Source organism: Amblyomma mixtum, chromosome 1 (assembly GCF_055824585.1).
Source record: "Amblyomma mixtum isolate Tamu chromosome 1, ASM5582458v1, whole genome shotgun sequence".
NCBI lineage: Eukaryota > Metazoa > Arthropoda > Arachnida > Ixodida > Ixodidae > Amblyomma > Amblyomma mixtum.
The window spans coordinates 137,343,080-137,366,128 of NC_143012.1; the positions used below are offsets into that span (position 1 = coordinate 137,343,080).

Here is a 23,049-nt window from a genome sequence, read left to right on the forward strand (position 1 = left end):
GCGATGTCAGCGCACGTTAAAGAACCCCAGGTGGTTGAAGTTTTCGGAGCCCTTCACTACGGCACCCCTCATAGCCTGAGTCGCTTTGGGACGTTAAACCCCCACAAACCAAGCCAAACCATCTGCAAAACCCTCCCGCCTCAGCAGTTACGGAGACTCCATTCCGGGAGTAATAGATCTTCCCTGAGGCCCCAAAGCAGGTAAAGCCGTGACTACGGAACAACTTGAGACCCATCTCATTGACCTCGTGTGTGGGAAAGCTCATGGAGACGATGGTACGGGATCGCTTCTTTCCGTACGAAAAGGGTTCAGCTTGTAGACAGCGCAGCGATCTAAACACGGGTTAATGACATCCTTGACGAAATCAAGAGGAAGAATTGGGCTTGGGCAGTGTATGTAATGTGAAGGCAAGGTAACCGCTGGCACTTAAGGGCAACGGAGTGGATTCCAAGAGAAAGGAAGCGTAGCACGGGGTCAGGGGGTGCAGAAACTTAGGTGGGTGGATGACAATTTTTGGGGGTAGGGTGGCTCAGCTGACACTGGACAAGGTTAATTGGAGATACGGGAGAGGATTTTTTTTGCTGCGGTTGTTGTAGTGAGGCTGATGATGATTATTACGCTTTACCCGCTATAGGCTCGAGCCGTCTCAGCGAAGGCAGGAGCACCACTCCTGATCGCGCACCATTGTTCCCCTTCCCTTGCAGTAGGTCCCCGGCGCGGCTTAATATGACGATTAGCTAAAGTCAGGGAATTATTATCCGAATATCCGTGATCACGCCCCACAATCACATAGAGACGGCAGTTCGTATGCCCTCATGTGATTGGTCGTCCTCTCGTGCGGGCCCCGCAGGGAGCGACAACGCCAGTAAACGAGACGTTGACGCGACGCTAAGTATGCGCAGCTGTGTGCCTTACGGCTGCTGGACTCACGCCATCGATTTTAGCCGGCGGCATGGTGCCCTCCACGGCCTGGCTGCCACCAGGCGATTCCTTGGCGGCGCGACCAGCCGTGGAGGTTTCCGTAGAGGTTTCAGTGGAGGCTGTAGATGAGGTTACTTCACGCATCGGTGCCGCATCGGCTAGCCTGCCGGCGTCCTGGACTGCCGGACGGCGCGTGGTCGTGTCTAGGCTTGGAATGACTGGAAAAGAAATGTGTCTGGACTGTGACAATCGTAAGACTAAACGCCACTATTTTTAAAGTAGCATGCATTTATTTAAAGAACAAATAACGATTAAAAGTCATCTCACTGCGCGTGAAATACCTGACGGCGAAAATGTAGTGTCTGCCTGTGCTTCCATGCAACAGAAGCAGTAGTTCGTGTTCAGGCTTGATGTGCCAGTAATGAAGATTGCGCCGAACGGCAGGCGCCGGCATAAGTGCACGCGCATTACCGTACCACGCGAGTAGACGCTTTACTTCACTTCGCTTTATTACCTTAAAGACCCCACTTTGTGAGTATTACATAAGGGGTGGGAGTACAAATATAGATTGAATATGATTGCTTGCGTGATATTTATGAAGTGAATATTTAAATTGGTAACAAAACTTGATTGGCAGGTGATGGCATCAACGTCGTGGGGAAGGCCATTCCAGTCTTTAGCAGTGCGAAGAAAAAAGTATACGGAAAAAGTGACGGTGCGGGCGCGTGGGCATGAAACTTGCAGTGGATGGCCGGTGCGATGAGATATGCGAGCTGGCAGTGTGATGTAGGGTGGTTGTCCGAGGGAACTGCAAAAAAATTATGCAACAGACTAGGAGAAGTAATGCGACGACGATGGGCAAAAGTTGATAAACCTGATTGTCGTTTAAGTGACGATACACTGATGCCGTACGAATAGGCAGAATGAATGAACCTCGTGGCGCGATTCTGGACAGATTCTGGTGAACTGATGAGATATGCTTGTTGCGGGCTCCAGTTAGCAGATGCGTATTCTAGTTTTCGTCGTATGAGTGATTGGTAGGCGAGAAGTTTAATACTTTGAGGGGCTTGCCGTAGATGACGTTTCAAAAAACCCAGTGACCGGTTAGCTGATGCGACGATGTTCGTTACATGAGGATCCTGGCACAAGGTGACACCTAGGTACTTGTATGAGTATACGGATTCTAGTGGAACGTTAGCAACCGAGTAAGTGAAAATATGGGGGTTACGCCGGCGGTGAAAAGATACGAGTTTACATTTATTAGGATTAAGCGACATTAGCCAGTCATCGCACCAGGCAGGCACTGTGTCAATGTCGTTTTGGAGCTGTGATTGGTCAAATGTTTTGGAAATTGTGCGGTGAATAAAGCAGCCGTCTGCAAACAGACGACCATTGCAAACCAGGTTTGAGGGTAAGTCGTTTATATAGATTAAGAATAGGAGGGGAGCAAGTACAGAACCTCGGGGAACGCCTAATGAAGTTTAGAAGAGCAAGTTGCTGGGCTAGTTGGTGCTGTTGCATCGTGGTGGAGCAGCGCAAAGGACGGGACACAAGAAACAAGGAAAGACGTACACAGGCGCTGACTAGTTGATAGTCAGCGCCTGTGTACGTCTTTCCTTGTTTCTTGTGTCCCGTCCTTTGCGCTGCTCCACCACGATGAACGCCTAATGTTACTGGAAGAGGGTTGGAACTGTGGCTTTTAACGAGAACAAACTGGGAGCGGTTAGAAAGGAAATCTTCGATCCACAATAAGACGCTAGGATGCAGTTTTAGCATGGTTAGTTTTAGCAGTACAGCCAGTTAATGGCAGCAGGTATGTTCCCTGGTGAGCACTTCTGCTGAATCTACGGCACAGAGTCAACAGCTGCCGAGGAGGGCGAGGTGAGCAGCATGGGAATCGCCCACATCCGAATAGCAGGCAGCGAGCAGAGGAGAAGCAGCAGCGCAGGGAAGGCTAGGAGGTAGAAATGACGTGGCGGGTTATGACGTCACTTTTAAAGCGTAGCGGCTGACCACTTGATTTTCGAACACTTAGGTTGAACCTTCAATATGAGATGTATTTGGAATCGAAAATGGGGTGAAATAAATGTTTGGGGATAAATAAATTGCAGGAAATGTTTTCTTTAGAGCAGCAGATTCGTACAACTGCGGATGAGAAATTTTTTATAGTTGGTCAAGAGAATAAAAGAGAATAATACGCTGCTTCATTGACATTTCAATTTGTGAGAATAATTTTGGAAGATCCAGAAGCAGATTATATTGAGCCTGGTGTACATAGAAAAGGGTGATATGTAGAGACCGTTTCAAATTTGGAAAAGATAAGATAAGCGAGCTCCTCGCATCGCCATTTTGTGCTCCCTCTAACGTAACCAGCCCATCTCGCAGCTATCACGACCATGCTTCTCTGATGTGGTGTAAATGTCAGTTTGGAAGCGAAAAGTTTTCCTTGCTTCACCTAAACGCAAATGCGCAGATGCGCAAAAGCTAGAGAAGTCACTTGAGCTCCGCCTTAAGCGTATGACGCAATAGCATAGTGGGTGAGGCATTCTGAGCAGTTCGACACCTTTGAACGCGTTTTCTTATTTTGAATTGTTGAATTAATTGCTCAATTACACACTCTAAATTTGGTTGGTGGGTTTATGGGGCTTAAAGTTCCAAAGAGACTCAGGCTATGAGGGACACCGCAGTGACGGACTCTAGAAATTTCAACCACCTGGGGTTCTTTAACGTGTACTGACATCGCACAGTACACGGGCCTCTGTAATTTCGCCGCCATCGAAATTCGACCGGCGCTGCCGGGGTCGAACCCGCATCTTTCGCGTGAGCAGCCGAATTCCGTAACCACTGAGCTACCGCAGCAGCCACACTCTATATTTTTATTGATCATCATGAAGCATTGGCTTTTCATTTTGAGAATTTTTACGCCTTTGCACCCATTTTTCTATTTTTTCATTTTTTCATCTCCTTAATTATTCAGTTAAACTCCATGATTTCCTTGCTCGTCATTGCCTATCACACACCAATCCGTCATCAATCGCTAGGCCAAGAAATTACCATGATACTGTTTATTTTACGCAGTCCCCGATTATAGGTCGCGAGTTCGAATTACTGCAGGGAGCTGGGCTCTAACTTAACCAGTAAGTTCGTGCTGCAAAAAAAAACAAAAAAACTGAATGGCATGACACCATCCGTAACATTTAGCGACAAACGGTTGGCGTTACGCGATTCTTTTTACGCAGTACCAGATTATTTCCACCACGTGGTGCCGGCTACGCCGACGGCTTTACAACCGAAGGACACTGTCGATATGTTCGTAAATAAGCTGGATCATACTTTCGATAACCGGTCGTTTACCGAGACCTGGCTTTCCGATGACTGTGATGCTGTGCGCTTTATTGGGCATAAGCGCATATCGCTATTTCGAAGAAATATAAGAGGAGGAGTTGTCGCTATTCACACACAAAACAGTTTTAAATATAATCTCTTCTCAGTATGCTGCCTCATTACTGACAACTTGGAATGCCTCATGATTAAGTGTATCAGCACCTTAAATGCAGTTGTTTCTCGGCCTCCCTTTGGTTTAGTTAGTTTCTTTAATTTCTCAAATGGCATTGGAATGCTGTGCTCAACTTCATACGCCTGCCATCGTTTGCGGTGAGTACAACATTGATGGAGTGTCAGTACGTTCTACCAAGCAACAGCTCATTGACCTATTTGAGTCATTTGGCTGTGACAGTAAGCCTCTGAAAATAGCCTTAAACAGCCAACCAGTAGAGCTTGTGACTTCTGTAAGAACACTGGGAGTTATCTTTTCACACAACCTAACTTGGAATGCGCACGTAGAACACATTTGTTCGAAAGTTTCCTCGGCTATCAGCTAGGTATACTTGCTCGCTTTATACATATTTTTCCAGTAAGGGTAAAGATGTTGCTCTATAACGCGTTAGTAGTAACTCATATTCAATACTGCAGCTTGGTTTGGGGAACAACAGGGGCAACAAATCTTGATGGATTGCATTTGCTGCAGAAAAAAGCCGTCCGGTCCGTAGCAAATGTGCCATTCCTTTTTCCCACAAGAATACCTTCATAAAGTATGATATCCTTCCAATCTTCGCATTATACTTTTACAGGCTTCTACTATGCTATAAATACTCTTCACAACAACGTGACAATCTCTTCACTGTACTTGGACAACTGAGAGAAAATAACAGCTTCCGTAACACTAGACACAAAGAAACTTGAATCACTCCAATACAAAGAACTTACTCTATGAACCAATACTTAAGTTTCAACCTTCCCGTCTTCCTAACAATCTAAGCCATGACAATATTGATATTAGTAGAAATTCAAAACTCAATATCCATGACTACTGCCGTGACAACTTCAGGGTGTGAAAGAAGCTGACATATTAATTTTCTTATTCATTGTTTGTGACATCTATCCTGTATATCCTAGTTATTAATAACATTTGCTTTAAGTACATGTGTGTATTGCGATTTTTTGCATGTGCGTTCGCGCTTAGCGTAAGTGTGGATCTGTATCGCCTACTCGTGGCATTACGAATTGATATGAATGATGTGTTCAGTCTAGCTGTTACCACAGCTTTTAGTCCCGGCTCCTCCTTTGTAAGAAAGGAAAATAAACGAACTTGAACTTGAGTTGGCCGTGCTCCTGTGCGCGCCGTGACTGACACCGGTGCTCAAATATCAGTGATGAGTGCTGCCTTCCGCCGTCGCCTCCGCAAAGTCCTCAGGCCTGCAATGTCCCGTGTGCGTGTCGCGGATGGTGGCACGGCAGTTGTCGACGGTATGTGTACCGCGCGCGTTACTATTGCCGGCCGGAGTATACCGGTTAAGCTCACCGTGCCGACCACCTGTGCCCATGACCTTATCCTCGGCTTGGATTTTTTGACTGAACATTCCGCCCTCATTGAGTGCTCGGAAGGTGTCCTACACCTCGAACTTTCACTGCTGGATTCAGAACCAGTCGATGTAGCACTGCGACTGTTCAGCACCGAACATGACCGTCTGTCATCCCGAACCGCCTCGTTCGTTCCACTGACCCCATCTCGCCCAGTTCCTGATGGCGACTATCTCGTTACGCCCAATCTTGACCTCCTGCTGATCGGTAACGTTGCCCTACCTCGTACCATCGCCACTGTCCAAGAAAACGCCCCCTCTCTGCCTTTTGTCAACTTCGGCGTCTCTTCTCAAGTGCTCCTGTCCGGCATCTGCGTGGCTAGGCTAGCTCCTCTCGCTCCTTGCCAAGTCGCTAAATTGGCCACCACCCCTGTTCAAGCCACCGTCACCCCGCGCCGGCAGTCTTCACTGTCGACAGACGCCTTCTTGACCGTGATGGCCACCGACCTCAGTCCCGACCAAACTGCCCCGCTTCGTGCCCTTCTGGAATTTATTCGGATATTTTTGATGTGAACAACACCGCGCTGGACCAAACTGTCGCCGTCAGGCACCGCATTGAAATCGGTGATGCCTCTCCCCTCCGCCGGCGCCCCTATCGTGTCTCTCACGATAGCGGAAGTTACTAACATGCTAACGAAAATGTTATCGAACCCTCACACAGTCTGTGCGCCTCACCCGTCGTACTTGTCAAGAAAAAGAATGGCTCTTGGCGTTTTTGCATTGATTATCGCTACTTGAATAAAATAACTAAAAAGGACGTCTACCTCCTACCAAGGATCGATGACGCACTTGACTGCCTCCATGGTGCCAAATTCTTCTCATCCATAGATCTTCACTCCGGCTACTGGAAAATTGCTGTAGATGGAAAGGACCGTGAGATGACCGCCTTTGTGCCCCCTGATGGGCTTTACCAATTTAAAAGTTTTGCTTTTCGGATTACGCAACATGTCAGCCACATTCGAACGCCTGATGAATGCCCTTTTGCATGGCTTTAAGTGGTCCACCTGCCTGTGCTACCCCGATGACGTCACTGTCCTTTCGCTCAACTTTTCCTCTCACATCACTGGCCTTTCCCTGGTCCTTTCCCTCTTTGTCATGCCGGCGTCCGGCTCCACTCGTCTAAGTGCCGTTTCGCGTGTCATTAGCTAACTATCTTGGGTCATGTCGACGACAACACGGGGGTGCATCTTGACCCTAATAAGATTCGAGCCGTCAAAGACTTTCCAAGCCACGTTCTTGTAACGACGTCCGAAGCTTCTTAGGGCTGTGGTCCTACTTATGCCGATTCGTTGACGGCTTCGCCGGCAGTGCCCGCCCCCTCACCATGCTCCTAAAAAAGACGCCACGTTCATCTGGGTACCCGCCCAGGCACAAGCGTTTTCAAACCTGATATTGAAGCTTACGCCGCGCCAGTTCGGGCACACTTCGATGTGACCGCTCCCTCTGAAATCCGCACTGACGCCAGTGGCTACGGCATCGGCGCCATCCTTTCTGAGGCAATCCGGACAGCACCGTGTGAAGGCGTAGTTTGCGCAACCACGGGACGAACCACGAAGAAAAGACAGAGACACACACAAGCGCAACATCATGTACCAACTAGGCCCAGCCCAAGTTTTACTGAAGCACCGTGTGATCGTCTACGCCAGCCGCCTGCTCTGTGCCCCGGAGCGAAACTACTCAATTACTTAACCTGAGTTCTTAGCCCTTGTCTCGGCTGTTGGGAAATTTCGCCCATATTTATATGGCCGCCCATTTGCAGTTGCCAGTGACCACCATGCGTTGCGCGGGCTCTCTTCCTTGAAAGACCCTACTAGACGCCTTGGTCGTTCGGCATTGAGCCTGCAGCCGTACCATCATTCTATACTCTACAAGTCTGGTCGCTTGCACGCCGATGCCGGCTGCCTTTCCCGTTACCCCGTTGGCCCGTGTGACAATCCCAGCACAGACAGCGAGGACGCTCTGTGCTCTCTCTCTGCACTCGCTAACGTAGCCGACGAACAGCGCCACGATGCCGAGCTGTGCTCAATTATCGACCGCCTCAACATCGCCCTCTTCGACCCTCCGATGCACCGCTTTGAGCTCCGTGATGGAGTTTCATACCGCAGGAGCCTTAACCCAGCTGACCCAGACCTCCTCCTCAATGTGCCCTAGCACCATCGGACTGCTGTCCTCCAAGAGCTGCATGATCTCCCCACTGCTGGCCACTTGGGTGTCTCCCGTACATACGACCGCGTGCGTCGCCGATCCTTTTGGCCCCGCCTCTACCGCTGTGTACGCCGCTATGTTGCTGACAGCTACGAGTGCCTGCCCCGGAAACACCCCACCACTCTGTCAGCTGGTGTGCTTCAGCCCATTGACGTCCCACCCGAACCTTTCCAACGCGTCGGCTTAGACCTGTTGGGACCGTTTCTGGAATCCACCTAGGGAAACAGATGGATAGCTGTTGCCACAGACTACGCTACCCGTAACGCGATCACGCGGGCACTGCCCTCCAGTACTGCTACTGATTTAGCCGACTTTCTTTTGACCGACCTCAACCTACATTATCGTGCTCCCCGTCAACTTCTTACTGACCGAGGCCGATTCTTTCTGTCCAGAGTTGTCGCTGACATTCTTCGGTCGTGCTCCACAAAACATAGGCTCACCACCACCTACCACCCACAGACAAACGGCCTCACAAAGCGCTTCAACCGTACTCTCACCGATATGCTGGCTATGTACAGTCTTTGTCAAAAGTAAGGCTGCACGTTTTTTTCTTCTCAGTCGTATATTAAAGCTATCATGCCAGCCCTCAAGCTCTAAATCTCTGTATGGTAAGAAGAACTCCTGTTCTCACCTTCAAATAACTTTTTGATCTTTAGGGAAGCCGTGAATGCTCTGTTATAAGAATGAGAAGCAAACCATGCAGCCTGGTTACTTTGACAAAGGCTGTACGTTTCTACGGACCATCGCGACTGGGATATCGCTCGCCCCTATGTGACCTTCGCCTACAATCCTACCACCATGACACTGCCAGTTACTCCCCTATTTATCTTCTTTACGGCTGCGAGCTCCTGCTGCCTGTGGACACACTGCCTCCCACTTCTACTGCTCCGCCATCTGCATTCGCCCAAGACGCCATTACAAGTGCTGACCACGCACGCGAACTCGCACGCTCCCAGCTACCAGCTTCCTAGACCTCACAACAGGGATTCTACAACCACTGTAACCGTGTGGTCTCCTTCTTCCCTGGCTCCCTCGTCCTGCTTTGGTCGCCATCTAGCCATGTGGGACTCTCTGATAAACTTCTGTCCCGCTATATCGGCCCGTACCGTGTCCTGCGACAAGGCACCGCAGCCACCTACGAGATCACACCGGCCTTCTCCGGCGCCACGTCCTCTCAGCATCAGACTGATGTTGTGTACGTTTCTCGCCTCAAACCTTACTTCTCGCGGTCCCCTTCACTGTCCTGATGTACACAGAGACAGTGCCTTTTCGACCAGGGGGCCGTGCAACGGCTAATCTCCGTAAAGACAACGTGGAGGAAGTGTCCGGTGTGTGCGCGCTATCCGCTCGGTGTTCGCTGTGATCTGTTTTCTGTGCTTCGGTCGTCCTTGTGCCTGCATAGACTTCGGGCTACGTAGCAATATTATTTTTGATCCGCGCAACAAGGCCATTCAAAACATTATGCCTATTAAATTTCATGATGACATCCTCGAGAGAGACCTCACACACAGTTCACTTGCTGTTGTTTTTCCGGAAAATATGAATGTCTCCTCGCGTACAAAAATATATCCCAAATATCACGGAAAATTGCGATTGTACGCAAATTTAGAAATTTGTTGCCCACCGCGCTAAAAATAGCGTTATATTACACTATAGTCCACTCAATGCTTTAATACTGTCTATTTGTCTGAGGAACAGCATGAAAAAGAAACATGATAAGTTTGCTTTGGCTCCAAAAAGTAATTCTGCGTCTTACTGAAAAATGCTCACTACCCAAGTCACACTGAACCGCTCTTCAGAAAACATCAGATACTGGCCACGAAAAAGGTGAAAGAAGTTATGCGTGGTTACTTATGCCCAATTATAATGCGATCCATATGCCTTTACATAGCAATATCATGCAAAGAAACATAATTGTGACTTACGGTACGCAAAACATACAAAAGAGAAAACCGTACTAATTATAGTGCGCACAAACTGGCTTGCCATATAGCAGACCTTCATAATCACCTTCCTGAAATCAAATTTATTATAAATGAAACCAGACCTCTAGGAATGCTGAAGAATCGTCTTGGTAAACATGTATTATCCCTCCATGACTCGGCCTGTTCTGCCCCAGCGCTTCTAATTAAGTGATTTTTTTAACATATTGCCGCGAATCATTGTAGCGTTTTTTTGTTGTGTTTATTTGTGCATGCTTCAAGGCTGCCGGCACGCCGCTTTATCGCTTCGGTTGTGACGCAAGACGCGCCTAGAAATATCTCGATTGATCGCATCCAGGCGGAACCGATTATACCTTGTGCCAGAATGTTCTAGTGACTTCCCAAGCTTTATGTCGAATCTTCACTATCAGCTTTAAAAAAAGCACGGCCGACAGCGGCGGGCATTCTGTTCGACGACCGCCGAGCACGCTTGTTGCTACGCCTCCGCCGAGTGATTCAGTTCTTTGCGGGCGCAAGACAGCCCGAATAAAGAGTGTCGTTTCGAAGACGTTCTCGCTGTTTTCGTGTTCGCCGTACTGCAGTCACCACTACGTGACATCACCACTACGTGACAGGGACATCACCTGTCGCCCTCACCCCCTGGGAGTCGTCAGAGCAGCCCGAGCCGTCTCGAAGAAGATCACGCGAAAGCCGCAGAAGGCGTCTCCCCCGCAGGCGAAGGGCGAAGCAGCCGTCGTCTCCAGAGGTGTCCACCAGAATTCGGACTGCTACCGGACCGCACGCGAACGAAGAAGGACCCCTCAATTTCGACTTCAGCCATGGCTACGACACCAGTCCCCATTATTCTACACCAGCCCCGACTGCCGCCCACGTTCAACGCTTTACCGGGCGAGGATCCCGAGGAATGGTTGGAACAGTTTGAGCGTGTCGAAGTGTTCAACAGTTGGGACGACCGGACTAAGATGAGCCGTGTTTTCTTCTCCTTGGAAGGACCAGCGAGAATTTGGTTCGAGAACAATGAAGCTTCTCTAGCGACGTGGGAATTATTCAAACGGCAGTTCCTGAAGGCCTTCACGAGCATAATCAGGAAAGAAAGAGCTCAGCTGCTCCTACAGACACGCATCCAACACCCGAACGTGTCAGTAACCGCATATGTAGAAGATATGAAGCGCCTTTTTCGACGAGTGGATCCTGACATGGCGGAGGAGAAAAAGGTGGAGCTTTTGATGCGTGGTGCTAAAGAGGCACTTTTCGGCGGTCTGACCCGCAACCCACCGAAGACGGTCGCGGAATTCACCAGTGAAGCAGCCGCCATTGAGAGAACCTTGGAAGCACGAGCCCGTCATTTTCCTCGACAGCCCCAAGTGACCTCGACTGCCCTCTCGGATGGCACAGCGTTCGGAGGCAACCTGTGGGATGTTATCCGCGAAATTGTACGAGAAGAGCTGCGTCGCCTGCTACCATCTTCCAACCAGCCTCAAGTGGCGACCCTTGAGGAAATTGTGCGGGAAGAAGTGTAGCATGCGCTTGGCACTCCGTCATCTTCGCCTCCAGCTGAAGCTCCAGCCTTAACCTACGCTGCTGCACTACGCAGTCCTCAGCCCCAACGCGAGAGCCGCATTGCGCCTCTTCGACGTGAACCAGCTGTTCCCGAACGCCGTCCCCCTGCCCCCGCCCGCCCAGCCTACGACCGACGCCCAAGCCCCAGGAAGTGCGACGCCTGGAGGACTACCAACAACCGCCCGCTGTGCTTCCATTGCGGCGAAGCCGGTAATGTACTTCGCCACTGCCCGTACAGACGCATCGGCCTGCGTGGTTTCGCCATCGACGCCCCACGACCATTCCCCGGCCAGCGACCACGGGAAATCGACGACTACCTGCACAGAGAGGAGTACGTGTCGTCAAGCCGTCTTTCCTGCTCCCCATCGCCGTCCACCGCACGTTTTGCATCACCGGGCCGCAGCTACGCCGCGGCTGTCCGAGGAAGGTCCCCTAGCCCCTGTAGGGGAAACTAAACAAAGCAACCTGTGGAGGTCAGGTTGCTTGCCGAGGAAACGACGAAGATCCTCCAGCGACCACGCCGTATGAAGACGCCACACCCACTACGCCGACGCCGCATACAAAGACAACCTCGACCACGACGCGAACCACCTTTAAAACGACGCCGTCACCAGGAAAAGCTTCGACCACACGCCCCACCCACAATTCACATATCCGACGAAGCCGTGACCCGACGCCGAAGACGACATGCAACGCCAGAGCCAGGACATCCGACTTAGAAGTCGTTATCGACGGCCGAAAAGTTACCGCTCTAGTCGACACAGGAGCAGATTATTCGGCGATGAATGGACCATTCGCTGCGCAACTGAGGAAAGCAACGACCTCTTGGGACGGCCCACAAATTCGCACCGCAGGGGGCCACCTCATTACGCCATCAGGACGAAGCACAGCGCGAGTGACTCTCAAGGGACATACCTATCCCGCGACCTTCGTAGTGCTACGGCAATGTTCCCGCGAAGTGATGTTGGGTATGGATTTCCTCAATGAGCATCAAGCGATCATCGACCTGCGATCCAAGATGACCACACTTTCCACGGACGAGGCCATCCCATCGATGAGAACTCCAGAACATCACGTTGCGCTTAGTGTCCTGGAGGAACAAGTGAGTGTCCCACCTCGCTCAAGCGTCATCATCACCGTAGTCGCAACGGAAGCGAATAACACTGAAGCCATTATCGAGGGGAGCATGCAGTTGCTTCTCGACCGAGGAATCGGCATCGCAAGAGGGATCGCATATTTCCGCAAAGGACAAGCCGGAGTACTGTTGACTAACTTCAGCGAAGAATACCGGCACGTCAACAGAGGAACGACGACTGCATTCCTCGACGAAATATTCGACGTACGAGACTTCGCGCTCTCCAACCCATTCGTAGAAGATTCGGCTGACCAAGAGAACTCACCCACTTTCGACATAAACCCAGCCCTGACCCAGAACAGACACGACCAGATCCGCACTCTCCTTCGAAGCTACAGCGAGTGCTTGTCGTCATCGCCGAAGGTCCGACAAACGCCGATTACCAAGCATCGCATTATAACCGACCAGCACGCCCGACCTCTCCGCCAGAGCCCCTATCGAGTGTCGCCGCGAGAACGACAAGCCATCCGGGACCAAGTGGAAGAAATGCTGCGCGACGACGTTATTCAGCCTTCAAAGAGCCCCTGGGCGGCACCTGTTGTTCTAGTGAGAAAGAAAGACGGTGCACTTCGATTCTGCACTGATTACCGGCGCTTGAACAACATCACAAAGAAGGACGTCTACTCCCTCCCTCGTATCGACGACACACTGGACCGGCTCTGCAACGCCAGATATTTCTCACCGATGGACCTCAAGAGCGGCTACTGGCAAATTGAGGTCGATGAAAGAGATCGCGATAAGACCGCATTCATCACTCCAGATGGCCTCTTCGAGTTCAAGGTGATGCCGTTTGGTCTCTGTTCCGCACCAGCGACATTTCAACGAGTAATGGATACAGTGCTGGCAGGCCTGAAGTGGCAGATTTGTCTGGTATATTTAGATGACGTCGTTGTCTTCGCCTCGAACTTTGAAGAACACCTAAAAAGGCTTCTAACAGTACTAGACGCAATCAAATCTGCCGGCCCAACTTTGAAAGCAGAAAAGTGCCACTTTGCCTATGAAGAGCTGCTGTTTCTAGGCCACATTGTTAGCAAGGAGGGAGTACGGCCAGACCCGCAGAAAACCGCTGCTATCGCAATGTTCCCCCACCGGCCGATAAGAAAGCTGTGCGCAGATTCCTCGGACTGTGCGCGTACTACCGACGATTTGTGAAGAACTTTTCGCGCATTGCCGAGCCCCTGACCCACTTGACAAAGGCAGACATGCCATTTAAATGGGAAGCGCCGCAAGTGGAAGCCTTCAAGGAACTTCAAAGTCGTTTACAGTCCCCACCGATCCTCGCGCACTTTGATCAAAACGCCGAGACTGAAATTCACACTGACGACAGTAGTGTGGGCCTAGGCGCTGTGCTCGTTCAGAAAATTTACGGAGTGGAGAAGGTCATCGCGTACGCTAGCCGTTCCCTGTCCAAAGCCGAAGCTAATTATTCGACAACTGAGAAGGAATGCCTTGCCATCATCTGGGCTACGTCAAAATTCCGCCCCTACCTGTACGGACAACCGTTCAAGGTGGTCAGCGATCACCACGCACTGTGCTGGCTCGCCAGTTTGAAGGACCCCTCCGGCCGCCTCGCTCGATGGAGCCTGCGGCTCCAGGAGTTTGATGTAACCGTCCTTTACAAGTCCGGACGCAAGCACTCTGACGCCGACTGCCTGTCACGAGCCCCTGTAGATGCACCACCGCCGGACGACGATGAGGACGCCTTCCTGGGACCCACCAGCTCCAGCTTTTTTGTAAAACAGCAACGCGCGGACCCCGACATAAAATGCCTCATCGAATTCTTGGAAGGAAAGGTTTCTTCGCCCCCCGCCTCGTTCAAGCGAGGATTGTCTTCGTTCTGTTTACAGAACGATGTCCTCGTGAAGAAGAACTTTGCAGGGAACAGGACAGCCTATCTCCTTGTTGTACCTATAAGTCTTCGCGGAGAAGTTCTTCAGGCCTCACACGACGAGCCGACAGCTGGACATCTCGGGTTTTCTCGCACCCTCCGCCGCATTCAAGACAAGTATTACTGGCCCCGACTGTCTGCCGATGTCGCACATTATGTGAAAACCTGCCGAGATTGTCAGCAACGAAACACCCCTCCAACCCGACCAGCATTATTTCTGAACCCCATTGAAGCCCCCTCAAGGCCCTTTCAGCACATCGGCATGGACTTGCTTGGCCCTTCACGAAATCTTCATCTGGAAATAAGTGGTTCATTATAGCGACCGACTACCTGACCCGCTACGCCGAGGCAAAAGCCCTACCGAACCGAACAGCAGCAGAGGTCGCCAAATTTTTCGTGGAGAACATTCTTCTGCGACACGGCGCCCCCGATGTGCTCATCACTGACAGAGGAACAGCATTCCCGGAGGAACTGACGCAAGCCATCCTCCATTACAGCCAAAAATTGAAAAGCTTTTGCGACGCTATTTCGGCCCGTACAAGGCTCTTAGTCGGCTAGGTGATTTGGACTATGAAGTCGTCCCTGACCAAGTTACTGCATCCCAGCGACGCCGCGTACGACCAGAAGTAGTCCATGTCGTACGCCTAAAGCCCTATCATGAACGCTAAAGGACGCCGTGTTTCCACATTCGGTGTTTATTTTTCCACAATCCGTTTTTGATTGTTGAAAGCCGCATTATGTTCTAAAGCATCGAGTCGATGCTTCTTTGAGAGGGGAGTAATGCCGCGAATCATTGTAGCGTTTTTTTGTTGTGTTTATTTGTGCATGCTTCAAGGCTGCCGGCACGCCGCTTTATCGCTTCGGTTGTGACGCAAGACGCGCCTAGAATTATCTCGATTGATCGCATCCAGGCGGAGCCGATTCTACTTTATGCCAGAATGTTCTAGTAACTTGAAATGAAATGAAATGAAATTTATTTCAGCAGAATCGGGGTACATATACTTGGAGATTTTTGTTTATATATCTGCTGAGGTTCACGAGGCAAAAGGCGTCCATATGGCGCCTGACGGGGCCTCGTGACCTTCACGCACGCTGTGCGGCGAACAGTGCCAGTATTTGCTGAAGGAGACCTTGTACATTGGAGAAGTCACATGCGCAGTCTTTTTCAATTCAAAACAAAAAGAAATAAACATAAGTAATAAAAGCAAAAACAGAGCATCGACAAGAAAAAGCCAACAAGACAATCAAAACAAAAGAAAGAAATATACATACGTAATGAAAGCAAGAACAGAGTATCGACAAGAAAAAGCTAACAGCACAAAACAGTTTCACACATTCTTTGGTGACGTCTCGGGTAACATCAGTTTGAAAACGTTATCAGGGTATAACTCGCCAACAACAACGATTGAAGGCCAGTCCTGGTTCTGAGTTAACATTCGATATGCGCCAGTTCATATTGGTTGCCTTTTTTGTTTTTTATTTCAGGTTTTTCTTTTGAGGTCACGATAAAATGAAAATATTATCGCGACATTTGATAACAATCTGCAACCTTTAGCAGTAGTGCTTCTTTCACTCGTTTTTTAAAAGAATAGCGTGTTTTAGAATCATTTGCGATGGAATGCAGTTCTGGAAACGTGTTCAGTAATAACGGTAGCTGATAATCTATTGACTCCTCACAGTAGGTTGTTCTAGCGCGTTGTTTCACGTATTTTTCCTCTCTTAACATATGACCCCAGTCTGGTCTTCTATATCTCGTAACGAAATTTTGTCCATGTGATTTTATTTTTAAATACAGGTAGTTTGCCAGACTCTGTTGGAACACATAAGTAATGGGTAATACTTTATATTTTAAAAACAAAGGGAATGCATGTTCATATCGCGATTTATTTGCTATATATCTAATACACTTCTTTTGCAGGCCGTACAGTTCTTCTAAGTTACGCTTACCAGTGCTGCCCCAAACTAGTATGCAGTAGTATAGGCGGGAGAAAATCATTGCGTAATAGAGTTTCTGTTTAAACCAAGCTGGCAAAATAAACCTTAACCTGTTGAGGAGGCCAAGCGTTTTTGAAACGTTTATCCGCAGTTTTGATACGTGATGTGTCCAGCTTAGATGTTCATGGAAGTACACGCCTAGGAACTTATGTACATCCACTCTATTAATTTGATGGCCCTGAAATGTTAACTTTATATTATTGTGAATTAACTTATTCCTTGCTCGGAATATTATATAATTGATTTTTTCTACATTAAGCGCTAGTTTGTTTGAGGATAACCATGTCGACAGAATACAAAGCCACTCATTTGCCGTATCCATTACTTCCACAAGATCGGGACCACTGAAAAATACATTTGTGTCATCTGCGTACAAGATAATGTTAGGTGTCTGCGGTATCATTACAATATTGTTTATATAGAGAAGGAACAGTAATGGTCCTAAAATCGAACCCTGTGGCACACCATATTTTATAACTTGCAAACTTGACTTAACGTTACCAAACCCTACGTACTGGAGTCGATTCTGCAAATAACTCTTGATTAAACGTAGCGAAGTTCCACGAACACCGTATCTTTCCAGTTTATAGAAAAGAATGTCATGCTTTATGGAGTCAAAGGCCTTCTTGAAATCTAAGAATATGCCTACTGTGTAAAGTTTATTTTCAATGTTCGAAATGATTTTTTCTTTTATGTTTAACAAAGCAGACTCTACTGATTTACTTTTCTGGAACCCGTACTGCTGCGGTTTGATGACGCCCTTGCTGTGTAAGAAGCTACCCAACTTACTGTTGATTACGTGCTCCGCTATCTTTGAAAACATCGGAAGTACGGAAATAGGACGGTAGTTCCCGAAAACGTTCTTGTCGCCTCCCTTGTATACCGCGCAGACGCGGGCAATTTTCATTTTTTCAGGAAACAAACCATCACGCAAGATACAGTTACAGATGTGTGAAAGAGGTAAGCTCAACAGGTTAGCCACCGCTTTCACTGGACGAGCTGCTATTTCATCGTACCCGATAGCACAGTTGTCCTTGAGACCTTTCAGCACGGATTCAACTTCGTACGGCGTAGTTGGAGATAAAAATATTGTATCTGCCAACCGATCATCAAAATACAATTCAGAGTGGGCGCTATCGCAATTATGCGTAATGCCCGACGTTAGAAAATGAGTATTCAATTTTTCAGCCAATGTGGAGCCTGAATAAGGAATGCCATCAATTATGAGTTCCTGTGGGGCAGTATGCGCATTTTGCGAAAGAAGGAATTTCATTAGAGGCCAAGCTTTTTCAGGGCAGCCGTAAACCGTCGTAAACTTGTTAACATAATATTCTGTACGGGCTTTCTTCAGGTCAGTATAAAGTTTGTTTCTAATCTTCTTATATTGCAGAAATTTACTTACATCTTTAGTCCTGATAAATTCCTGAAATAACCTGTCTCGATTATTCTTTCCAAAAGTTCCCTTGTAATCCATGGCTTTCTTGCTTTGCGACATTTAACGACTTTCTCAACAGGAAATGCTGCTTCATAGAATTTAATTACTTTGTCAACAAAAGTATTGTACGCATCATTGGCATTCTGAATGCTTAAGACTTCACTCCAATCTGTATTTGATAGCATGCTACCGAAAAGAATCATTCCATTTTCGCTTATGCGTCGTCGATAAAGGAGAGTTCGAGGCGTCTGATTTTCAATAGGGTGGAAACAGAAAAAAGGCATGTGGTCACTAATACCAGTTGCTAGGACACCTGCACAGACATCTTTTAAACAGCTAGTAAAACACAGGTCAATGAGCGTTTCACTTCTGGTGGTCACACGAGTGGGTGCATCAATAACATTTTTCAATCCAGCTGAATGCGCTGATTCAAGAAGTGCAACTGATGATGAGTCTTTGCATAGTACATTAATGTTGAAGTCTCCCACAATAATGACGGGAAGACCTTTCGATGTGAGATATTCCGTGGAATGCTCAAAAAAGTTTAAGAACACGGGAAGGGATCCGGAAGGCGGGCGGTATAACACTGTTATAATAAAACCTTTGGAATTGATTGTAAGCACTTCGTAGTCAATGGTGACCACAGAGTATTCTTCCAAGACAGTATAACTGAATGTATTACAAATGTATAGTGCTATACCACCACCTCTTTGGCGGTCGCGACAGAGGGCTTCACATCTGTAACCATCAAACTGGACAGCATCATGTTTGTCACTAAACCATGTTTCCGTAAAGCACAAAACGCTAAATTCATGTTTCAGGGATGTTAAATAGCTAATTACTTCTAGTTGTTTATTACGCAAGCTTTGCGTGTTCAGGTGAAAAACTGAAAGGAATCTACGCAGTGGGTGTAGATGGATGAGAGCATCAGCGAATGCCTGTCCGTCATAGTAGCCGTATTGCGGGAACGCTGTGACATGGGTCAAAAGCATTAACAGGGAATTTGCGTCTTTCAGTTGATCTTGCCGAGATCATCTTCAGTCTTTATCAGAATGGCGAGCTCACCTGCCCTTTTCCTAACATAGATTCTTCCGTTCCTCTGCCAAGAAAATTCATACGACTTCTCGGTCGCCCTTGTTTTGACTAGCCAAAAGAGCTTCTTATTTTGCGGGCTCAAGTTATCGAACAGTCTGATGCCTGGTACTTTTGTCCTCAAGAGTGATCGTTTATCATCCCATTGGTTTTTCAGCGTACGTGAAGAAAACCGCACTAGCACTGGAGGGACTTTGTCAGGTTTGCAAGGGAGTCTGTGAATTGCCTCTACGTCTCGCGTTGTTACTTCCGGGATTACCAGTTTCCGTGCGATAGCGTTTAGTTTTGCCAGCAAATTTTCATCTTCTGTATGTTCCATGCCATGAATTTCCAGGTTCTGTCTAGGGCTGTACTGATCCAGATCGTTTATCTCTCTTTTCAGTTCTTTAATTTCTTGAAGGGATGCATCCGACTCGACTTTGTCTACCCTTTCCCTCAGTTCAGTTATCTCTGTTTGTTGGGCTGTGACGAGCTCTACTACGCTATCATATTTGTCCGATAAGAACTTGACATTCTTTTCAATTGCTTCCACAGTTTCTTTCATGGTCATAAGTTTCTCGATTTTGCTCAGGAGGGGGAGAAGGGCTCCAATTTTCTTGTTCATATTGGCTAGCCTCGCCACAATGTCAACATCATAGTCATGTTTAGCCTTTCCAGTGTTCTGGCTACCTCTTAACTTCGAGGCTTTGCATGTTGGACACAGCCATGACCTTCCTATGTCAGGCTTGGCCTTTACGGCTGCCTCTCCCACTCCTGCGCAACTCCCGGCATGGTATGTGAAAGCACACTCAGAACAGCTTATGGCAGTGCAATCTTTCTCGATGGCTACGTGACATGCCAGACAGATATCAGCAACGTCCTCATCAGACATCACGCCAAGTACACCACTAACAATGGCAACAGCAGCAGCAGTGGCAAAAAAAACTATTGCTTGAATTCCTACGGTAGACAAAAAATACAACTAACCTGTAACAGCAAGACGAGGGATTAAACGATGGAAGGAACTGCCGCCACTGCTGCGTGCTATGTGGCCGCGCCGGGGGCAGAGCTGTCTTCTTATAGTCTTGTCCGGTGGTGACGTAGCGCTTGCTTCCCTTCTAGTGCAGCTATTTGTCCATGGCCTGCCAGCTGATCATGCGTGCACGTGGTCAGAAGTCTGTAACAGCAAGACGAGGGATTAAACAATGGAAGGAACTGCCGCCACTGCTGCGTGCTATGTGGCCGCGCCGGGGGCAGAGCTGTCTTCTTATAGTCTTGTCCGGTGGTGACGTAGCGCTTGCTTCCCTTCTAGTGCAGCTATTTGTCGATGGCCTGCCAGCTGATCATGCGTGCACGTGGTCAGAAGTCTGTAACAGCAAGACGAGGGATTAAACGATGGAAGGAACTGCCGCCACTGCTGCGTGCTATGTGCAACTTTCCAAGCTTTATCTCGAATGTTCGCTAGCAACTTTCCAAGCTTTATCTCGAATGTTCGCTATCATCTTTAAAACGAGCACGGCCGACAGTGGCCGGCATTCTGTTCGACGACCGCCGAGCACGCTTGTTGCTACGCCGCCGCCGAGTGATTCAGTTCTTTGCGGGGGCAAGTCAGCCCGAATAAAGAGTTTCGTTTCGAAGACGTTCTCGCTGTTTTCCTGTTCGCCGTACTGCAGTCACCACTAGGTGACAATATATAGTTAATGTTAGTTTTATCTACCACATACAGCAAATGTGTTGGTGTATGCAGCGTTTTGTGCATTTTACAACTTATTTTTTCTTTTGTTGCTACGCTCTCTATGTTGTGTCCCATATTACATGAGGTTGGCGCTTTGTCATGCATGTTATTGCCTTTTAGGCAACCTCCTAGACAAAAAGAAAAACGTCAGAGGTCACTGCGGCGACCCGCATTGGGAGAATGCGAGAGCACTGATGCCTCCTTTACTCTCGTCGCCTGTCTTTTCTTCTCTTTAGACTGTTTGCTTCTCTTTTTGCCACTTTTTCTCTCTTCCGACAGTTCACCTCTCTTTTTCTAATTTTTCGTCTACCTTTATTTTCACGTTCTTACACTATTTGCACGTCCGGCGCTATTTTGATGTTTAAATGACCATTTGGCCTCTAACTGATGACTCCAGATAAATCTGGTGTACAATGATATTTTATCATCTGTCACGTGGTCCGTTTTTCCCGCAGTTTTGACGTTTAGCACTGCTTTCACGTCTTCGCACTACATCGACGTGCGGTAGTATTTTACCTCTAACTGGCTTTTTGGCTTTAATTATTAACAAATTACTCCACATCAACCGAATTTTGACGTCCATCATCTTCACATTTTCCTCTATCGCACACAGTCATTCTTTTGCGCTTAACTGTTACATGAACGGAGAAATCACTACCGACACCTTTTTTCGGACATGGAACCGTCGACATAGTCAACATTAACGTCGACATGCGTCTTATGCTGTCTCGCGCTATCATTATGGTACTGGCCTGTCTGCCCCATGTATTGAATGACGCACTCAGAAAAACGACCTAAACATCGGCAGTGTGCTGTGTAAATACACTTTTTTGCTTCTGGCTATATTTTCTGACATGCTGTTCCTCGTTTAGGTTACACATCTGCGACAGTTTCGCAGACGCAGATAGTACAATATTAACCTTGTAGAGGTTAGGCACCTTCTTGATGCTTTGTCACGTGATATGGATAAAAACAATTGCCACGACCGCTCGCTGTTGCTTGAATCATTTCTGCCTGATTATCCGTAGACTCACGTTTAGGTTTTTCCCGAAAAATGTGATAGACACTCGTGAGTTTGTGATGAGAGCACCCTGCTTAGTGCATTCATTTCATCTGCGCCTCAAAAATGCGTTCCAGCTCATGCTGTGTTTCGTTAACACCAACTACGTCAAAGTAAAGTTATGAGGGGATGACTGCCATTAGGGCTAACCTCTTGTTCACCTGGGTACAAGGCCACAACTCAGGAGCTTTACCGACAGGTTCGGTGTTCTACAAGTGCACCGCGGGCATCAAGGAATTTCGAAGAGTTAAGAATCTAGCGAGTCTTCCAGAAACAGCAGTCGCGCTCACCTCCCGAGGCTGCAGCACCCGCTGCGTCCGCCGACGGCTCCTGGGGCGTCGGCCACGTCGCTGGCAGCGAGTGCATGAGACCCAGCGCGACGGCGCCGATGAAGAGCGCTGAGGTGAGCGCCAGCAGCGCAAGGCACAGGGCCTGGACCCAGTGGACCCCGGTGTCCTCGCACTCGCTGGGCGACGAGGAGCGGCCGTCGAGGAGGGAAGCCGTCTCCGTGCCGCGGCCGCCGGACGCCGAGGCGAGGCGCCGCGACCTGCGACCGCTCACGCGGGTCGCGTTGGAAGCGCCGGCTGAGCTGGCGACGTCCTCTTCGCACTCGGAGCAATCCCGCGGCCCCGACCGACGCCAGACGGGCACAGCCCCGTCGGGGTCTTCGGAGAGCGCTGACTCACTGTCGAAAGAATAAGGGCCGGACGACGACATTCTGGGCGGAGTTCAGAGGGGTTTTCGGTGGGTAATCCCGAATATCCAGCACTTGAGAGGCGCTAAAGATGGTGGCGGTGGTGGCACAATGGATGGCGGTTGATCACCTGTCTTCTGCTTCGTCTTCAACGGTAAGACGATCGCAGAATTGTGGCGGTACTGATGTGCAAATGAAAGATGTGCAAGGCATAACGAAAAAAAAATTCGAAAGGCCGTGTTCCCTTTATTACGCACCTGAAGAGTGCATACAAAGTATATCTACTTCATCTTTGCTTTATGGTGGTGTCTCACAAACCGTGTTTAATGCGCAGCTGGTCGAGCTTTCGGGCTTCTACTGCACGCTGCAGATAGGCGGAGATGTCAATATTGCCTTCGCAGATATCGTTTGACAGCTTGATATTGAGCATGCATGCTTTTTCTTAGTAGAGTGCGGCGTGCGTATCGCAAGACAAAACGAACCGGCTA

General features: G+C 48.7%; 1 protein-coding gene across 1 annotated transcript in view; it reads right to left on the reverse strand.

Annotated features, from left to right (window-relative positions):
* LOC149367707 (uncharacterized) overlaps nucleotides 1-22,584 on the reverse strand; it is a 40,424-nt gene extending 17,840 nt beyond the window's left edge. Inside the window, exons 1-2 of the mRNA XM_089567395.1 lie at nucleotides 22,158-22,584; nucleotides 931-1,139 (exon numbers count right to left, since the gene is read on the reverse strand). Of these exons, the coding sequence (XP_089423521.1) occupies nucleotides 931-1,139; nucleotides 22,158-22,584 (636 nt within the window). The remainder of the gene's footprint in view (nucleotides 1-930; nucleotides 1,140-22,157) is intronic.
* Nucleotides 22,585-23,049: the final 465 nt, after the last annotated feature.